We start from the raw sequence: 13,702 nt of genomic DNA on the forward strand, positions 1-13,702 counted from the left end.
ATCAAGTCATATGCTTAGTACTTCCCAAAAAGACAGTGTTAAATTTAACTTAATCCACGCAAAGCCTTCAAAGCCAGACTCCATAGACAAAAACAGTAATTTTACCTCACTGAACACAGGAGCTGCTGCTCTACCGCTGCCTCAAACAGTTTGTTAGTTTGTGTTATTGTGTGACTTTTGCAAATCTAAACTGAATATTTAAAACACCAAAGTCACACAATATCACATGTAAACTAACTGACTGAAGCTGCAGTAAAACCAGCAGCTCCCATGTTCAGTGAGGTAAAATGACTATTTTTGTCGATGGAGTCTGGCTCTGAGGAAAGCACTGAATAAGTTTTGTGAGAGCTTTTAAATATTAGTTTTGATACAGTTTTGCTGTTGTTTAACATGGACCCCAGTGACTTTAATTCATCAAGAATTTTCTCTGTTCTTGGGTTATTATTTCTTAATGTTTAGGCATACATGAAAAATATTTTCTTCACAAATTCAGTGGAACTCAGTGTGAGTAATTAATATACAAATGATCACTTGGGAGGTGATGTGTTCCTTTAAGACCAATGCCGCCTCCCACCAGGCTCATTGCTGGTGACATATTTGGGTGTCAGGTCAGAGATGTGTGCAGCCGCCGTCGTCCTGGGGTCGACTGGGTGCTGTGTGTGTGGAATTTCACATGTTAGCACCATGGTTACACAAAGCGGTGCCATGGTTACACAAGCCAGCACGGGATCAAAGAGTGTGGACTTTCACAAGCACTCACCAATACTAGCTCATTTTCTCACTCTGTCCTCTTCTGCTTTTACATCTGCTGCTTCTTCTGCTGCTGTTCTCACATCCATATTTTATTCTGTCTGTCCTGCATCCAGGTGAGGACTACATAGTCACACTTTTAAACACTCTCCTCCTGGTTTTTAAAACTATACAGACAGAATGAGGTGTCTACCTATCTCACCCACACACTCATTCTCTTTTCCATCTCTCTCTCTCTCTCTCTCTCTCTCTCTCTCTCTCTCTCTGCTGCACCTACCTACTCTCCCTCTGTCACTCTATCCTTTGTTGTCCTTAGAGGGAGTCAGGAGGTGATGCTGCTGCGAGGCAGAGCTGAGTACTGTTGGTTCTGGCAGCAGCCCAGCTGTGTGTGTGTGTGTCTGTGTGTGTGCGTGCGCTTGTCTACTGTATGTGTCTCTTACACCGTTGTGTTTCCTCACCACTGTACCAAAGGTGGCTGGTGTGTTCGTGGTCAAAACACAGTGTGGGATCAAAAACACGAGTCCGTGCTCTTCAGGCTTCATGACTATTGCAGCTGCAGATGAAGTATTCAGATCCTTTATTTATGTTTAAGTCCCAATATTACTGTGTATTAACACTAAGTTGCTAGTTGAGTCCTGCATTTAAATAAATATGTATTTTACTTTTGTATTATAATTATGAGTGGATAAACTTAAAGGTTTTATGTGCCACATTCAGGGCATTGACCCTTTGAAACCTGGGCAAATTTGCTTGACTTCTTTCAAAAGCATGGAAAGAATGCACTAGACAGGTGATAATTACAGATAAGTGCAAAACTTAAGCAATATTTTCAAAATGTGGATAAAACGCAATTGCGAAATGACTGCGTTTCCATTGAGTGATGTTTTGCGAGTTCGCCTCTGGTGATAACATTACAAGAAGCATGGTTATGGATGTTCAAAACATTGGCAGCTTTATTTCTATTGCAGTCACCACACTAGCCGTCATTATTTCCGATCCAAGGCCTCATAGGCATGTTACGCGAATGAAAATGCATGGTGAGCAGCCACATATGAGGGATTTCTGGGAGGTGATGGTCCACAATTTCGCAGAGGAATTGTGGATTCAAAACTTCCGGATGATCCGTTCAACTTTTGAAGAGTTATGTGATGCAATAACAGCTCTTGTAGCTGCTGCTGCATTATGTGACGTAGAAAAGCCCAAAAAGTGTTTGCATTGCAGTTTTGCAAAATATGTTTGCTTTGAATCGTCTTTTTGTTTTGCACAAATATGTAATGGAAACCTACCTACTTATCGTTTCGAAAAATACTTGTTTAAAAAAGAATAAAGGCTAAAATTTGTTATTGGACCTTTTTACTGTGAGACAGCAAAGCTAACCACTGAGTCAGTATGATGTCTTTATTTTTCTCAGTTTTTGACTTTTTGATCATTATTTGTAATTATTTCTCTATCAGAAAGTGATTTTGTGACATGCCATCCACAAAAAAAATCAAATTTAGAGTTGTTTGTATTCATAACCATACATTTGAACCTTATATCTCACTGTAGCTTCTAATACTCAACATAAGTTACACAAAATGAAAATTTTTACATATTAACCTTTACTATAAAAAGTATTGGTAGTATCCCTGCAAATTAAACCCTTTAAGTGAAAATATTCCAGATATAATTCCCGCCAAGAGTCTAATTAAAAAATATGGTGTCCCTAATGAAAAAAAGTCTACTTTACAAAAGGGAGGTGGGTGTTTAAGAGTTAAATATGTCCGAGCTGCTGTCACATCTTAGGGGTTTTGGCAATCTATTTGCACTTTAACAGGTTCTAGGTCTTACAAGGTTTGGCAGATCCATCAGTTACTGTATTATTGGGGCCCATAAATGTCAGTAGCCGTGGTAGTACTGTAACCTCGGTGTTAGAAGTTTATGTCCCAGCTCAAGTCTGCTTCTCTGGTGTCTGCTGCTCTGGAGAATGTCCTGTCTGAGTAGTAAATGTAGTGAGGACCTACTAACACAGATATCCTATAATTATCACCGTCGTAGCAGCACTGTCTCACCCAGGCGTCCATTCCTTCCTTGTCTCCTCAGGTCCTGCTGGTGTTCGCCAAGGAGGACAGCCAAAGCGATGCCTTCTGGTGGGCCTGCGACCGCGCTGGGTTCAGGTGTAACATAGCACGCACGCCAGAGTCTGCCACCGAGTGTTTCCTGGACAAACACCATGAGATTGTAGTCATCGATGGACGCAACTCGCGCTACTTTGAGCCTGAAGCTGTGTGCCGGTGAGCCTTGTGTCTCTGCTGTTTGTGTGGTTAGTTGTGTATTTCATATCTGACGGACTGACATTTGCAGAACGTCTTCGCCTAGAAAGGTTGCTAAAAAAAATAGTTTGATATTTAGGAAATGTGTTTGTTGGCTCTCTTTCTAAGAATTACATGAGAAAATTGATGCCATACTCTGTGTCTGCAAAGTAAATGTAAAGCTACAGCCGGTTAGCTTAGCATATACACCAGTCAGCCAAAACATCAGAACCACTGGCAGAGGAAGTGAATGAAATGTATCATCTTGCTACAAAGCAATGTTATACTGAGAACCCTTGCAACCTAGCATTCACGTGGATGCCACTTGACACTTTCTACCCATCCAAAAACCACTGTAGACCAAGTACCCCCCTCATGGCAACAGTACTTCCTGATGGCAGAAGCCCCCCTGCAGGACAATGCACCATACAACACCGCTTAAACAGTTCAGGAATGGACCAAGGAATGTGACAAAAAGTTCAAGGCATTGACCTGGCCTCTTAATTCCCCAGAACCCTTTTTGATGGAGTATCTGTGGGATGTCCCAGTACCCCAGAAGTACCCCTGATCCACAGTGGGGCCTCCTTGGATCAGACTTAGTTCTAGACCTGTTGAGGCATGGGTGCAAGTCCTCTGGGGGTTTCCTGTGGTGTCTGGCACCAGGGCGTTGGCAGCGAATCCTTTGAGTCCTATGGATTGTGTGGGTGGGTACTAGCACGTCCCACAAATTCTCAGTCATATTGGGATTTGGGTAACTTAGAAGCCAGGTTGCCTTGAGCTCTGTCATGTTGCTCAGGCCATTCCAGAGCAATTTTTTGAAGGTGTGGGATGGCGCATTGGTCTGCTGGGGGGCTACTGCCATTAGGAAGTGTCGTTGCCATTGGGGGGGGGGATTTGGTCTGCAACTGTGTTTGGGTGGGTAGAGTGTGACACATGAATGCCTAGACCCAAGGTTTCCCAGCAGAACATTGTATTGTAACGAGATGATCAGTGTTACTCACTTTATCGTCAGTGGTTTTAATGTTTTGGCTGATCAGTGTACAACAGAAACAATTGTGTCCAAAGGTAACACAAATCAATGTTCCTGCAATTCTAAACCTCACTAATAGAGCGCCTCAAGTATGATGTTTTTCTGTAGATGGATGTGGAAGTTAGAGTCACCCTGGTTCCCTCATCAAAAAGCCTATGGGATTTTTCCATTGGATTTTGGATCATCACAAATAAGCTCTATGGTAAATAAATGTCTGATACTAATACAGTTTGCTCAGCAAGATTATCTCCACAAATGAGCACTACTTGATGATTTTTGAAGCCTAAAAGGAATCGCCAGAAGTAAAAAAACTGACGTTAGGCTTTATACAAACTACACTACGGTTAAATGATTAAACGTTGTCATCACAACAAGGCTATAAAGACGTCTTCGACGCAGCTCGGTGTGGTGAAATCTCCTTTAGCCACTTGTTAGCGACTGCCTTTTTTAAGACATAAGTGCTTCAGAGTTTACAAGTGTGGTATTTATTGGTGTATTTTATGTAACAGAACATACATAACGTTAAAGTCTCTTAAGGTTGTGTTTACCACAGACTTAATTTCAGGCATCTAACCAAACATCCATTAACCCGGATTAGAGGTTGGGGTTAGGGTTAGGATTTGCTTATCATCTTGGTACTTCATGTATAACGACTAAAGTAAATAAAAAAAGTGGATTATTGCTATGTTGGGCCTAGGGATCGGGATCAAAACCTGGTTGTATTGAGGACCCAATTCCGCTTTTTTCAAAACCCAAAAATCAATAACGTTTGAGCTTATCAGTACTGCTGTCGAATCCTGTGGGTCCTATAACGTCATCAAATCTTGAGATGAGTCACGTCATTTAAATCCAAGAACTGGTCCACATACATCAATTGCACATCAGATTAAACCTAAATGCAAAACTTCAACTGTCTTCAGTTAAAAAAAAATCCCTTAATTCCATCAGCTGAAATGTAAGTTGAAATCACCAGAATAAGAGCTAGTAAGCTAAATACATGAAGTTGCATAAGGTTTCATTGTGATGTGTTCAAGGTCAGCCCAGTAGAACTATTAAGCAAAGGTAAATAATAAAGTGGTTTAGGACAGAAATTTGTATTCTTAGCAATATAAAAGAAACAGTTGTTAAGCAATAAAAGCAAAACCAGCTATGTTAAAAATATATTGTCGCCTTGTTTTTCCAACAGATAATTGAAAAGTATGGATAGTAGTCTGGATGAAAACTGAGATCATTAAGGAGTCTTGATAATGGTATCAGTATCAATAAAAATGAATGATTCCCATCCTTAGTTGGGCCTCATTTTTAGTCACTTCAACGGGGCATTGTAGCAACAATCGTCACATTGGTGGGTTTGTCTTGTACCAGTGGTGCGAATTGTTGGACCATGTTGCAGAGGCTTCAAATGGAATATGGCTGCAGCTATGCATGTCTTCTCTATTTAGCTTCCCGTACAAGGCATGAGGGCAATATCTATCTTTTCATCTTTTTCCAAGAAAACATTTCTCCTGGAGATTTTCCCTTTAAGCATCAAATTACACTGTGATTCCTTGAAGAACTTGTACCAGCACAATAATCTGGCCTCTTGTCTGTTGCTGTTTTCAGACTACCACGAGTGTTTGACATTAAACAAAGAGTCTCAGAGGGCTTCACCTCTGATGACTTCTTTTAACAAGACCCTTTCACTTCAGTGAAAAATAATCAGCACTTAAGCTATGATGTTTTTACCTAAACACAGTGATATACAAGAATGTCCAGAGGTCAGTATGTGTGTGTGTTGAGGGCTTGTGGGCTCCATCTGGTGTCCACTGGAGGCACCACACCCATGTGCAACCTTAACCTGCAACCTGAGGAATGATAGTCTGGTAACTGATGCTCATTTCGGTGTTTTGTTCTAAACAAAAGAAGCACTGGATGTCATAATTCATAAGTGGCTATTGAAGTAGAGAAGCACTTAAGTAATCTTGAAGTACAACTTGTGTGTTTGTTTGTTGACATGAAAGCTGGATGGCGGCCCAGGGGAGCCAAGAGTAGTACACATGAAGACGCTGAAAATGTTTTCTTTCTTGTCAGCATTTTTCCACAGTAAAAGCCCCTGGCCACTGTTCAGAAACCTCCCTGATTGTCATATAACCTCATTCCCTTTTTCTTGCCAGGTGTTAGCTGAGTTCATACTGGCATAGTCTATTTGTCGTCTGTTTCTCTCTGATGTACATCATGGGCATTTTAAGATTTATTAAGGAAGCTTTTTTTGGCTTATATTATTCTCAATTTTGGCAATTTTGCAATTTTTAAACTATTTCCTCTTCTTCTTGCTGAGCAATATTCCAAACATGTAGGTGACATTTAAAGGGATACTTTACCAATTATCAACTAGCTTTAGTGTCTCAACAATGTGGCTAGTTTGTGTAACAAAAACTTTGGTAAACTTCCCTCCATCTCACCAGTGTCTATATTCCTCCTTCCCCCCATTGCAAAAGTCTGCGTGATGATATAAATTGATTAGATCAATTAGATTTAAAAACAACTGTTAGCATGTTAGCATGTTGTTGACATGTTCTGCCTTTGTGATTGTTTAGAAAGCGCTGCTTTGTGCTGTGTGTTAAACATCACGACAAGCCCCCAGGAAGTGCGCCAGGCTCTGATACCAATTTTCCAATAGTGTTTAAAAGTGGAATTACGCCGTCTGGGTCTGTGACGTGATGCCCACGGGCCCAGAAAGACTTTTTCCCATTGACTTACATTGTCTGTAAATCAGTGGATAATTTTTGTGAACCCCCTGTGAAACGACTCATTTCACGATCTAGATTTAAGTCATCCAGTTCGATAACATTTGTAAAGTCTAAAAGAGCCACAAAATGACATTTTTACCGCTAGCGAAGTGGTAAACAAGTAGTCATTTGCTCCGCCAGCAGAAGTTATCTGCTCAGGCACACTCGACTTTACTTGGCCGCCGTAAGTCTCCAATGCAGATGCCTCATGGGCTCCTAGATCAGGATATTTTATACCTATATATTTTTGCTTCATGCACCAATGAGCAGCTCTCATAGGGGCCCTGCCTTCATGGCTGTATCTAGACATTATTTGATCTATCCATGGATCACACCCATCGTGCCTGTTTTGATTGCAGGATGCCACAATGCGGTGTAAAATCACACACTAGAGCAGAATGATGCCGCCATTGTTTGGTTCTGTGTAAAAATGCAGTGGCAGTTTAAGGGGGGATTTCATTGCGGCCCTGTAGTGCCATCTCTGTGTAAAAGTGGCTAAAGAGTAAAGACGATCACCCCCCCCACCCCGTCCCTTTTTTCGAACTTGGACCGAAATCCGATCAAACTAAAATCAGGCAGTGCTGATCGAATATAAAATCAAGATAACATCACTGCACTGCCCTTTTTTTTTTTCTTTTTTTTTTTTGCCTAAATGTTCGTAGGAACGCACTTTAGTGCTGTGTTTCACTGATATAGCAAGAGATTATGAACAGGAAGTGGGTGCCAAATTGCTTCCTGCTCAGTGAAAACAGAGGCCAAAACTAAAAATAGTTAAACTAAGCAGCGCTTATCAAATATAAACTAAGATTCTGTTACTGATTCGATCGTTTCTGCCTCAAATGTTTTTAGAAATATGTTTTAGCTCACTATTAAGTTTAATACAAGATTGTTATTTGCTGCCCAGTTGCCATGAGTGATGAATGAGTTTGCATTGCATCACCCACCAGAGGGAGCATTTATTGGTCTGGTGCATCGCAGTGCATTCTGGTAGTTGTAGGTTTTCTACCTCTTAAGCAAAAGTGTCCTTTGTGTCTGTTTTCTCTGGTCATGTAGCACCAATTTCAATCATTTCTTACTGCATATACATCCTAGATTTATAAGAAGACAATTTTTCCAAAAGTGACATACTTATGTAAGTTATAACCAATCTCTTATTATTGCAAATTACTACTGAAAGCTAGAAATTCTCCTACTTTTTGACTTCTGTGCTCAAAGGTCTTGTGTTAACAGGAAGTGAATGGGGATTCCCATGGGTCAGAGTGTCTAATGTGTCCCATGGTTGTGTTAATGTTGTGTGAAAACCCTCTAGGCATTATTAAAAGGTCTGTAAAGACCTTCTATTTATGCTTAAATATCGTTACTATTCAGGTTTTGGTGGATATTCCTCAATATATTTAGCTTGTGTCTTTATTTCTGTCACGATTTGTGCAGACTTTTGGGCTGTAGTTATTGTTAGATACAGTGTGAGTCCATCCAAAGTTCTTGGGTACACTAAAAGCCACCAGCGTATATTTTGCAGAGTGATTTATTATAAGTGCTTCATTATTTCCGCAAGTAAAGGAACAGATCCATTCGTCTCTGCTGTCTCCTGATTACCACAGTTTGGAAGCCGCTCTGTTTGCTCCCTTCACTCCTTTTCCTCGTCACTGGTTTTTCTTTCCTCTCCCCTCTCTCCAATCCTTATCCCCCATGAGGATCGCTGCCATCATCTGTTCCCTCTGTTCCTTCCCTCGTCCTCCATCACTGCCACCCCCCCACCCCCGCTCCTGGGCCACTTTCCCGTACATCCTGCCAGCAGTGTGGCTTTGTGGTCGAACCTCTGAAGCACATGTTGTGTTTGGTGTTTCTGTGTAAAGCGCAGCAATGTTCTGTTCCGTCTTTTGTGGCAATGACATCACCCCCAATCTGCCCACATGTTTACTCTGTACCTGAGTCCAAGCCACTTCTCATGAGCTCAAAGTGTGGCTGAAATGAACTCCCGTTGACACTCCTGCTGACTTTTAATCCGCATCTGTTTGATTTCCAGGTTGATTCGCGCCACAAAGCCCTCCGAAAACACAGTTATTCTGGCCATCGTGCCACAGAAGTGAGTTTGATTTTACCTTTTGTATTTCATCTTTTTCAATATCTTCCATTTTGTAGGAGTTTGGTGCAATTATGCCTTAAAAGTCCCTGAAAACCTGGCTTCAGATCTCTGCAACATTATCAATAATCAAAAACTGTACTACTACTGTAAAATCTCTATTTTACTTCAATGAGTTAACCCTTTGAAACCTGGATTGACATCAGTTTTCTTGTACTGGGTTCAGATGCCTTTCAAAAGCTTTTTGACCCTTTGAAACCTGAGCAACTTGGTTTGATTTCTTTCAGAAACATGGGAAGGAAAGCAATGAATAATTTGGCAACTTGCCTAAAAATTACATTTATTACAAATTATTAAAAAAATAAAATAAAATAATAAATTGATTTCTTGTTTGATTTTGTGTTTTACTTTTTTCTTTTCTTTTTTTTTTTTTTTTTTGCTCATTTTATGGTTTTTTTTATTTTCTGACATATATAGTGTTACAACATCACATGTTCATATTTCAATAGTTTACTATCCCTGTTAGCAGAAACCTTAGCTTTCAGGCTGCAGATTTCTTAATATGGTCATCTGCTCCAGACACACTACTGCAAGTTTTGCATTACGTAGCTTACACTACTATATGTAGCTACATGCTAACACCAGGTAAACTTGGTTGCCGATGGTTGTAAATTTCTCCCAGATTTGGATCATATTTTTATTGGATCATGTCTATTAATGGTAGAAAGTGCTGCTACACACACTCTTTCCATGTTGCAAGTACACTGCTACATGTAGCTCCATGCTAAGGTTTGGGAAAAATACAGTTTTGGTTGCAGATGTTTTAAACTTATCCTGATTTCAGATCATATTCCTGCTGGAAATGTGCGGCTGTGTTAAAATGTTTCCATTCGTGATTTCCAAAGGGAGGAAGCTGCAGCTATTCAGTCTTTTCCTGGCTGCAAGTACACTGCTACATGCAGCTACATGCCAATTTCAGAGAAATATGTAATATTGGTTATTGTTGTTGCTTAATTCTCTGAATCTTTTGTCTAAACAAACAAACAAACATGTTTGGTTGTGATTAGCAGCTTTTTTTGTGTTTGTTGACCCAGAAACCTGCTTTTCAGACATATGATGGATGCAGGTGTTTCAGTACATACAGTATGAAGAAAACTGTGTTTTTTACCACTAAAGTATGTAAACATGTCTTTGTAGAAACCTTAAATAAATGTATGAACCTGGAAACGGGCATAACAATAGGTCCCCTTTAATGTAAACACAAACTTCCTCCCTGTTTACTGCTTGTCTTGATTTCGTATTGTCAATCGGTAGAGCCAAAGTTATTTCAGGCACTCCACTGATCAGTTTTAATCATAAATGAAGTCAAACACTTTCTCTTACACTGACTAGAAATCTTTACATTAAATGACTTGCATCCATCTTTTTATAGGTAATCTTTTAATGTGAAAAAACATAAGTAAGAATTTCTATTTTTGAGGGTACAGCAAAGAAGAAATTACTGGAATGAGTATGAAACATTACTGTGGGTATGTATGTTCTGAAACCTGAACAATTTGTCTTGATTTCTTTCAAAAACATGGGAGGAAGGCATCAAGCAACATTAACAAGAAGTGGCCCAAAAATAAGTTAGAAATTTGTAAAAAGAAAATTACCTAAACATAAGCAAAAAAATAAATAAATAAATCTACACCAAGAAACTAGTAAAAATTTGCAAAAAAAAAAAAACAAGAATAAAAATATCAATCTGATTATAAGAATTATAAATAGAATATTCAGGACATTTTCCATAGTTTTTTGAAAATATCATAATATTTTCAGGGAACTTTTGTCACCTGTTACTAATTTTTAGCATTTTGCAGGAAATTTCTTGCCAAGTTGCTCATTCACCATGCTGTTGAATTAAAACATACCAGTTTTCTCAATTTTCAAAGGTTTAAGTGTTCTTGAAAGTTGTCTTAACGCAGCACAGTAAAACTGATGCTGATCCAGATATTAAAGCATTAATCCACATTTTTGGAGCACTCAAAGTATGTGTGTTATGAATAACTGTGGTTGCAGTCGGTAATGACTCTTCTTTGCCATTGTGCAGGCCAGCTGACCAGGACGAGCCATCTGTTCTTCCTCTCCTCTGTGCAGGATTCAGCAGAGTACGTCCTTAACAATTTACTGGCGACTTGCTTGTTCAAAGCAGAACGTATTGTCCTTGTTTCTAATAGATGCTTTTTATTGGGCATGACAGAGGCATCAGACACTATAATAGCAGCATGCTGTCCGTTGTGAAAGAGGCACTTATTTGGTGTGAAAGTAATGTAGGAGGTTGCAAAACAAGTGGCTACTGAGTAAATCCCAACTCATTCAATTTTCCACTCCCCCCCCATCTTTCTCTTTCTCCTTCAAAAACCGCTTAACCTCGTTGGGCCTCCAGAGGTTTGTTGAGAACAGCAGTGTGTCAGCCTGCTATAATGAACTCATACAGATTGAACATGGAGAGGTGCGCTGCCAGTTCAAACTCAGGTATACCTCAAAACAACGCCTGAAATCACGCAGTATTACATACATGCACAATCATATATAACATGTGCAACACCCACAAATGTAATAACAGCCCAGCCCCTTTTGTGGACGTCATATAAATGTATTTTCTTGATGTCATATTGATGTCTTCTGGACGTCATATAGATGTCTTTTCTAGATGTCATATAAATGTCTTTTCTGGAAATTGCAGGAAAATTTCATTTTAGGGTTGTAGAAGGCAACTTCTATTACATTTGTGGGAAACTTATTACATTAAAAACTACAGATTTGTATCATGCTTGTGGTTTGTTATGTTGGTTATGGCTGTTATTACATTTTTTGGTTGTTACAAGGTGGTGTTGAAATTGGATTTAGTAATCCTGAGATGCTGTGGCTTCAATCATCCTCAGGGCTTGTAACTCCATCTTCACGGCTTTGGAGCACTGTCAAGAGGCTGTGGAGATCACCAGTGAGGACCACATAATACAGGTGGGGATAATACACACATGCATGCATACAGAGTCAGAGGGACGGGTCAATATTTCTGTTATTGTAAAGAAATCCCTTTAAAAAGACTACATCCAACAATATCTCCAACTTACAATAGTTTCTGACTTCCCTGGCCTGTCTGTAGGCGGATTTCCAGTAACCCTCAATTTGCGCAAATTGAAATTTTGAATACAAAATGTACCAAATGGAAACACATCAATTTTGGAAAAACTCCTATTAATTGCAAAAAAGCTTTTACGCTTGCTTGAGGTGGTATTTCAGGCAATTCAAAAAAGACATTTTGCAAAAATGCAATGGATTTTTTTCCGCCTTTATAGCTCATATAATGTGCAATACCGGGTAGGGTTAATGCAACTTTATGGATCCCAACTGCCATTAAACCCAAAGAAGAAGAAAAAGTTAAACAAATTCACATGACATTTTGCAAATTATGGTTCGGTATGTGTGGACGAAGGGAGAGACCAAGATTTTCTTAACTCTTTAAATTACAGTGATAATAGATTGGCTTTATTTAGTGGCTGCAATAGAAATAAACCATTGTTCTGGACATCCCATCACCATGGTTATTGGAATGTTATCACAAGAGGAAAGTCCTGTAACATTGCAAGAGAAGTTGCATAATATCACTCAATGGAAACACAGTCATCGCACAATTGTGATTCATCGAAATTTCAAAAACATCGCTTAAGTTTTGCGCAAATCTGTAATGGAAACCCAGCTTGTGTTTCTCCTAAGAATGTAAATCTTTAAAACTGGCCTTTAGATGTGTAAGTTCTTTAGATGTATAGTTAGTAGGACACAGTCATTGGTGGTTTGGCCTATTTCTTCGGATTTGTCACCAACAAGTCAAGTCAATTTATTCATAAAGCCCATTATTCCAAATCACAATTTGCCTCAGAGGACTTTACAGCATATGACATCCCTCTGTCCTTAGATTCTCACATTGATTAATGAAAAACTCCCCCCAAAAAATCCTATAATGGAAAAAAATATGGTAGAATCCTCAGGAAGAGTGGTAGAGGATGATGAGGGATCCCTCTTCCAGGATGGACAGACGTGCAATAGATGTCGATAAAAACAATTAAACTATAATAGATGACAAAATGATATATAGAAAAGGGAAAGAGAGAGAAGAGAAACAGTAATGGTAACAGTATCATATAACAATCCTAATCAACATAAAAAGAATAAATGAATAGAATAAAGCTAAACTTTAACCTTCCTGGTTTTGTCTCAGTACGTGAACCCAGCATTTGAACGGATGATGGGTTACCACAAGGGGGAGTTAATCGGGAAGGAACTGACCGAACTCCCAAAGAGCGACAAGAACAGAGCCGACCTGCTGGACACCATCAACACATGTATCAAAAAAGGAAAGGTGAGTCGCAAACATCCATTCAGCCCTCTTCCCATAAATTAAATGAGAAAAACTTTATTTCCCCAAGTGCTCTGTTGTCTTTGAAGGAATGGCAGGGCATTTACTATGCCAGGAAGAAGTCAGGCGACAGTATACAGCAGCATGTGAAGATCACTCCGGTCATCGGCCAAGGAGGGTGAGCTATGATTAATCAGCACGAAAGTTCTCTCTGCTCTCATTTCTGAGAAATCTGAATTATTACTGACAGACTCTTATTTTGCTTCCAACAGGAAGATCCGACATTTTGTAGCCATCAAGAGACCTCACGTTGACAACAATAACCAGGTGAGTCAAGTGATGATCTAACGTGTCACACAGATAACATTTCCTTTCATT

General features: G+C 39.5%; 1 protein-coding gene across 3 annotated transcripts in view; it reads left to right on the top strand.

Annotated features, from left to right (window-relative positions):
* pde8b (phosphodiesterase 8B) overlaps nt 1-13,702 on the top strand; it is a 103,828-nt gene that overhangs the window by 35,607 nt on the left and 54,519 nt on the right. For all 3 annotated transcript variants that reach the window (XM_088070799.1, XM_042508962.2, XM_088070800.1), the window contains exons 3-10: nt 2,833-3,023; nt 8,866-8,925; nt 11,015-11,072; nt 11,351-11,439; nt 11,850-11,928; nt 13,187-13,327; nt 13,414-13,502; nt 13,597-13,651. In XM_088070799.1, the coding sequence (XP_087926925.1) occupies nt 2,833-3,023; nt 8,866-8,925; nt 11,015-11,072; nt 11,351-11,439; nt 11,850-11,928; nt 13,187-13,327; nt 13,414-13,502; nt 13,597-13,651 (762 nt within the window). The remainder of the gene's footprint in view (nt 1-2,832; nt 3,024-8,865; nt 8,926-11,014; nt 11,073-11,350; nt 11,440-11,849; nt 11,929-13,186; nt 13,328-13,413; nt 13,503-13,596; nt 13,652-13,702) is intronic.

This window comes from Plectropomus leopardus, chromosome 20 (assembly GCF_026936395.1).
Source record: "Plectropomus leopardus strain MGB_pleo_1.0 chromosome 20, ASM2693639v1, whole genome shotgun sequence".
Taxonomy (NCBI): domain Eukaryota; kingdom Metazoa; phylum Chordata; class Actinopteri; order Perciformes; family Serranidae; genus Plectropomus; species Plectropomus leopardus.